General features: G+C 30.8%; 1 protein-coding gene across 1 annotated transcript; it reads right to left on the bottom strand.

Annotated features, from left to right (window-relative positions):
• Positions 1-2,230: 2,230 nt before the first annotated feature.
• Positions 2,231-4,904, bottom strand: LOC137832272 (uncharacterized). Its single transcript, XM_068640334.1, has one exon. It carries the CDS (start codon positions 4,385-4,387, stop codon positions 2,531-2,533), a length of 1,857 nt encoding a protein of 618 aa, XP_068496435.1. The 5' UTR covers positions 4,388-4,904; the 3' UTR covers positions 2,231-2,530.
• Positions 4,905-6,333: the final 1,429 nt, after the last annotated feature.

A 6,333-nucleotide genomic window follows, 5' to 3' on the forward strand; every position in this document is an offset into this window, starting at 1 on the left:
TTTAGGATTCTTAATCGGTTTTCTAGAATAAAATACAGATAAATTGAGTAACTAGTTTCCTTTAATACTTAAGAGTAGGGTCGCTACATTATTTCTTATTAATGCAGATGAAATCATTTCACTTAATTATTGGTCATATCTTTATTTTTCTACCTTGTTTATTAATTTCATCATCACACATTTAAAAACCTAGACATTCGATTGATGGAAAAATTAAATTTATATCATTTTAAAATTCAGATGGTAAATTCTGTAAAATTAAAAGCTTGTAACACCATTCATGCAATCGAAAACTCGGTGATAAAAATTTCAAAAATTGAAAATCCAATGATAAAATTTGTAAAAGTGTATAAGTTCACTTCTGTAATTAAAATATTTATTGGAAATTGCTATATATTTATTATATAATTTATACATTTAAAAAAATTGTATTGGAGATTTGTTTATTATGAAATAATAATTTATCTTGCACAAATTACAAGCTAAAATATCAGTTTTATTCAATCTTAGAATTTTTTTTTCTCCAACCCAATTATAGTTGTCATAAATTAGGTCCCATTCGTTACAACTATTTTAAAATAATGAAATTGAAAAAAATATAAAATTTTATTAAAACCATAAGTTTTTTGAGGAAAAAAATCAGAAGATATTTTCAACACTTTCTAAAAAAAGAGCTGTTTTTAAGAAAATAGTTTTTATGGTTGCAAAGAAAGAAATTAACTTTTTCCATTTTTTGAATTTACGATGCATAATTACTAAATTATTTTACTTCAGAATATTTTTAATTGATAACAGATAAGCCTTGATTTAAAAAGTCAAAATGTTACCAAATATGCGCAATTCATATTTTTTGGCACAATAATATGCATAAAAGTCGAAATATAGGTCCACTTATATCTTAAATCGGACCTAAGTTTGCGGCTAAGGAATACCATTCAACTAAGACCTCATGTCTAACAATAACTAAACCACATTTTTAAAATTTAAATAATTAGTATTACAAATCGTTATTTTTATTTTTATTAAGAAACATAATTAATAATATTTTTAGGATTTAATGACTAAAAACTATTATCATAAAACACTTTCACTAAAAATATATTATGTTTTAAACATACGTTAGCAATTAAATAATATATTAACATAAAATTAAAACGTTTAATTTATAAAAAATGAAGGACCAAATTTACAATTAAAATTTCATAGAAACAAAATGTATACATTCACAAAAATTACAGAGACCAAAAGTGGATTTAAGATAGTAATTATTGTGAAACTCAACACATTTAAGAGTTAAAGATTAAAAAAATGATAAAACGAAAGGAATAGTGAGTAAGAAAATTAAGTAACAAATAAAGCCAAGAGGAGTGTAGTTTTATACGTTTGAAAATAATTTTTTTGTAAAATTATAATTTGTAATTCTCCTTTTACCTATAATTTACTATATAGGAACATAAATATACTAAACATCAAAGTGGTTAAAGTCTAGTGAATGATTTGGTCGTATGGTTTTAAAAAAATATTTTGATTACAAACTCGTTTAAAAACAAAATTTTGTTTTAGAATTTCATTAAATCTAGTTTTTAATTAACAACAGTTTTATATCTATTTTTTGTTTGCAAAATTCGTTTTTAAAACTTATTTAAAAATAATTTGGATCACTTTTAAATTAGGTTTTGTTTGCTGCAAAACTCATTAAAACTTATTTTGCTGTAAAAAAAAGTTTTTTTTTAAAATCAGATTTACAGATTTGGTTTTAAATTGAACTGGGTTCTTTTATACAAAATCAAACCATGGACACCTTTTAAGAGTATACTCATGATTTTAAGAAATGTGGAAAGTATTTTAATTAAAATATCTTCATAACTTCATAGATTTACTTTCGTTTTTACACTTCCATTCACTTTACAGAGTTATATCTGTTAAGCACAATAATAGTTTGAAATGTTTGAACACAATCTTGGATCCAAACTATGGTGCGTCTATAAGTAAAAGGTTTTTTGTTTTTCCAGTTGAAACAGGTCGTGATTTAAAACTATAATTCAAATACACCCTAGAAACCGATGGAAAGCTTAACCAGGTTCTATTTTAACACAATTTACTGTCAACAGGGAAAGGTTCAAAACCTTAATTCAGGTAACTAACCACAGCCATGCTTATAACACAATTGCTTAGTAACTATGTTTGTTGCTCACTTGTACTCAGATATAAGAGATTTGCAAATCAAGCATAACCTATAATTTTGCTTTTTATTATCCATACAAAATGTGTTTTGAGGATATAAATCCTCTGCCAATCTACAAATGGAGTTCAGGAATAAACAACTCAGTGCTTATAAATCAATGAACGAAAGAATGCTTAATCTAATTTTATAGTGGAGGGTACCTCAATAATCTTTTCTTTATCCAAGCACTAGCTATGATATTACTCTCTATAATATAAGAAATGCCTACATTTCCAACCATATCCACTTTGTAGGAAATTTTACAGTGTTGCAGTTGTCCCTTCTCTTCCAACTGAATCTCCCAGGTTACCTTGCACATAATGCATTGAGCAGAACATGAGCTAACATGAGATCCACAAAATACTGATGACCAATTTTGCCATCACGCCACTTCATCTTTGCAGGAGCCCTTCCATAGTGAACACCATCGTTGCACCGGTTATCAAAATGCCATGGAAATGTCATGTCAAAGTCATCAATCACCCCAGTGATGATGCCAGCTTTCCTCAATTTCTCTATTAGCACTCCATTGAACACCTCCATTTTGTAAGGATTAAATGCTAGTGATCTTGCATATCCACCGGTTGCAACTGTGGAACGATAAAAGACTCTAGGCCAAGCTAACCCTCTTTGCTTCACTGTCATCATAACATCCCTCCAGAATGAGGCTGCATAGTCTGCTCCAACAGAAAATGCTCTTATATTACGCCAGTGAACACCATCGTGCAATCCTGAGTTCATGATCACAGTGTCTGGGATTGTGCCTTCCGAGAAGTACTTCTTCAACAGATTTTGAAACCCTTCATCCCTCAGAGAATCCAATCCTAGATAGTTTTGTGTTTCATTCCAATGCCCATTGAAAATGCTTGTGATCCTAACTGTTTGAGAAGGGTCTTTCGGGTTCGAAAAGTTCATGTCAAATCTCCTGGGGACAGAATGTATTTCAGGCAAATCTAGAACAAAATTGAGCATATTTCGTATTGTGTCAACATGATTTGAATCACCCCAGAAGAAAATCCACCTATTCTTCAAGCACTTCCAAGCAGACTCAGCTGAATACATCTTGAATGAGCAGTGAGTTGAGTAAACCCAACCGTTACTCTCTAGAACTCCCAAAGAACCATCACACCATGGTTCTTTACAGGGGAAATCTGGTGCCAAGCATCTGTACCTACCATCATTACCTATTTTGCAGTCATCATTCTTGCCATGCCTTGTCCACCTTCCAGACCATACATCCTTACCAAAATCAGAAGCTTTACAAGTCTCAAGTTCTGGTAACTGCGCAATGCTACTGTAGAACCCGATTGCAACACTCCAAACCACTCGATCATAGACAAATCTCCATGGAGTGAACTTCAGACCTTCAAAGTGTCTATAAAGTAGAATTACAGTGAGATTGTAAACCCCAACAAAATCAGGATGAACTTGAAGAGAAATTGAGTAAGAACCATTACTGAAATCTTTCACCGGTGGCCTAGATTTCCATGAGTCCCCTGAAAGATCAGTCTCAAAGTAATCCCCACCTAAACAGCGAGGCTTTCCTGAATCATCCAAGGCCTGAAAAAAAAACTCATGCACTTCCCCAGCTGATAGCTCTATCAGTTTCCCATCATCCAACCCAGGCATTGATATTCTAACTGTCTTAGAATCTTTACAAGGTTCTCCCCCTGGAGCTAACCATCTTGCTAGAAGACTTGAAGTCAAGTTTGGCTCCAATTCACTCGAAAGCCAAGTTGAAAGCCCATTAAGTTCAGGCTTCACTAGGGTTTTTTTGTCAAGCTCATCAGACACCGCACTGCTACTACTGCTAGAATTCTTAGCTGAAACTGTTTCACTAAACTCAGACAGTGTGATGTTCACATGATTCTGGGAATCAAAGAGGGTAGTAACATTGGTTTGATTTTGATCCAAACTAAGTGGACTACATGAGAAGCTACAATCACTAAAAGTGAGATTTTGATGAAGGGAGAGAGTGGAATTAGGAAAATGAGACCTCAGAGAAAAAGAATCTTGATCATACCTCCAACTCCAAGCTTTAACAACGCTCCTAACAGTGAATCCATCAACGGTCCAAACTACAACCATGCCACCCAAAACAAGAGCAGTGAGCAACCCAAAACGCCAATTAATAGAAGAATAAGCAGCCACCTTTTCTGGCATCACAAACTTCCTAGATCACCACCACAGAACAGCAACAAACAAAACCAAGCCACGCTCCAAAAGATGCCAAAACGAAATTCAAGTTCCCAACACTCAACACAACAACAAAGACCAAAGTTGTTTTCCTTGACGACAACACTCCAAAGGTGCCCTAAGCAGAAAAATGTGAATTTTCTCAAGAAAGAAAGAAACAAATCATGGATTTACTCACGAGGGTAGGTTTTAATGTCATGTGAGCAGTGAAAGAAGATTGTGAAGCCTCTAACTAGGCAACAGCTGTGGCTCAAGGACAGTTCTCAGATGTTTTGTAAACTTTGACACAGCTTTGTGCGGTGTCTTTAATTCTTCATTTACTTCTCTTCCTAACTCCTTTTGTTTTTTAGTTTTTCTTTATCTTCTTCTTTGGAGCTTCGCTGAATTTGGTCCAACCAACTGTATCTATCTACTTTCTTACCGTCTCTGTGGAAGCTGGATTCTTCACAAATCCACCGTTCAGACACTAATTATTGAATCAGTTGTAGTTACCTCCTTTTTAGGTTAAGGATATTTATTACATACTTTAAATTTTATTTCATTATTCCACTTCTAAAATTACAGTCAAATTAAAAATAGATATTTTAAAAATGTGGAATTACTCGGTCCATTTTTCTTACCATAGAACGAGTCAAGCATTACATTGGTATAGATTATTCTACTAATATCGCCAGAAACCTTAAGAACACACAAAACATTTTGTTCCGACATTATTTATTTCATACTGAAAATTGGAAATTGCACATTTAGCCACCTTCTTATAATTAAAATTTATACTAAATAAATATATTTAATGTATAATTATATTATAATTAAAATGTATAATAAATAAATATATTGAAATATGTAAAGTATACTGAGATTTGTAAAATAAATATAAAATTATAATACAAAATAAGTTTTACATGACAAGTTTTCCTTAAAATTTATTCTTAAAATATAGATAAAAAGTATAAACTAAAAGAGAAGAATGGTAAAAAAAATTCAATCATCAACGAAAATTGATTCTATTGATAATGATAGGATCTGCTTCATATAAAAATCAGAATTCGGATATCACAGGCGATAAGAAGATCATATAGTTGAGATTTTTTAAATACCTATAGTTTTTGTTTTGAAATAATTGAGAGGATAATTTTTAATTGATTGTGGTGATGGTACGCGAAATGTATTCAAAAGGGGAGAAAGTGAAATTCGTAATAGAAAAAGGCTTGAATTATATTTGAATTCATAGTATAAAGATAAATTATTTTTCATCTTTATATTATATAAATATGATTGAATAAAGGTAGTGAGATAATAGAAAAGAAAAGAATAAGAAAAAATGAAGAAATATGATTTGAAGTTTGAAATGAGACAGCGTTCCATTGTCGAGGAAACAAATATCTGTCTAACAATTGTCCCTTAAAATCATCGTAATGCGAAAACATACTGTCAGTTTGCGCACATGGGACTCTCAACTATTTGTGTCGGCCAAGCCACTTTTTTTTTTTAAACCTAAATACCATTTCGCTTTATTTTATAGTTGTTTTGTAACATGTAATGCACCAATAATTATTAAATAATATTATCTTTCGTTTATTTTCAGTTTACGGATAAAAAAAGTATTTATTTAAGATAACACTAGAATCAAACTATAATTATTATATTTAAAGAAGTAGATGGCACTCAATTTAAAAAATTAAATAATACTTAAATTGAAATAAATAGTATATGCTTAATGAAAGAGTAAAGGCTTAATCCATTCGTTCTTCCAGAAATTGTACACTTTGAATGCAGATTTTTAATAGTAGTTAAAGTTTAATGTACTTAAATAAATTAAAAAAAGTAATTAAGTAATGTAAAATTGACTGTAACAATATGGGAATTTTACAAATTCAAAAATGTTAAAATACGTTAAATTTATTTTTCAT

This window comes from Phaseolus vulgaris, chromosome 6, assembly GCF_000499845.2.
Source record: "Phaseolus vulgaris cultivar G19833 chromosome 6, P. vulgaris v2.0, whole genome shotgun sequence".
Taxonomy (NCBI): Eukaryota; Viridiplantae; Streptophyta; class Magnoliopsida; order Fabales; family Fabaceae; genus Phaseolus; species Phaseolus vulgaris.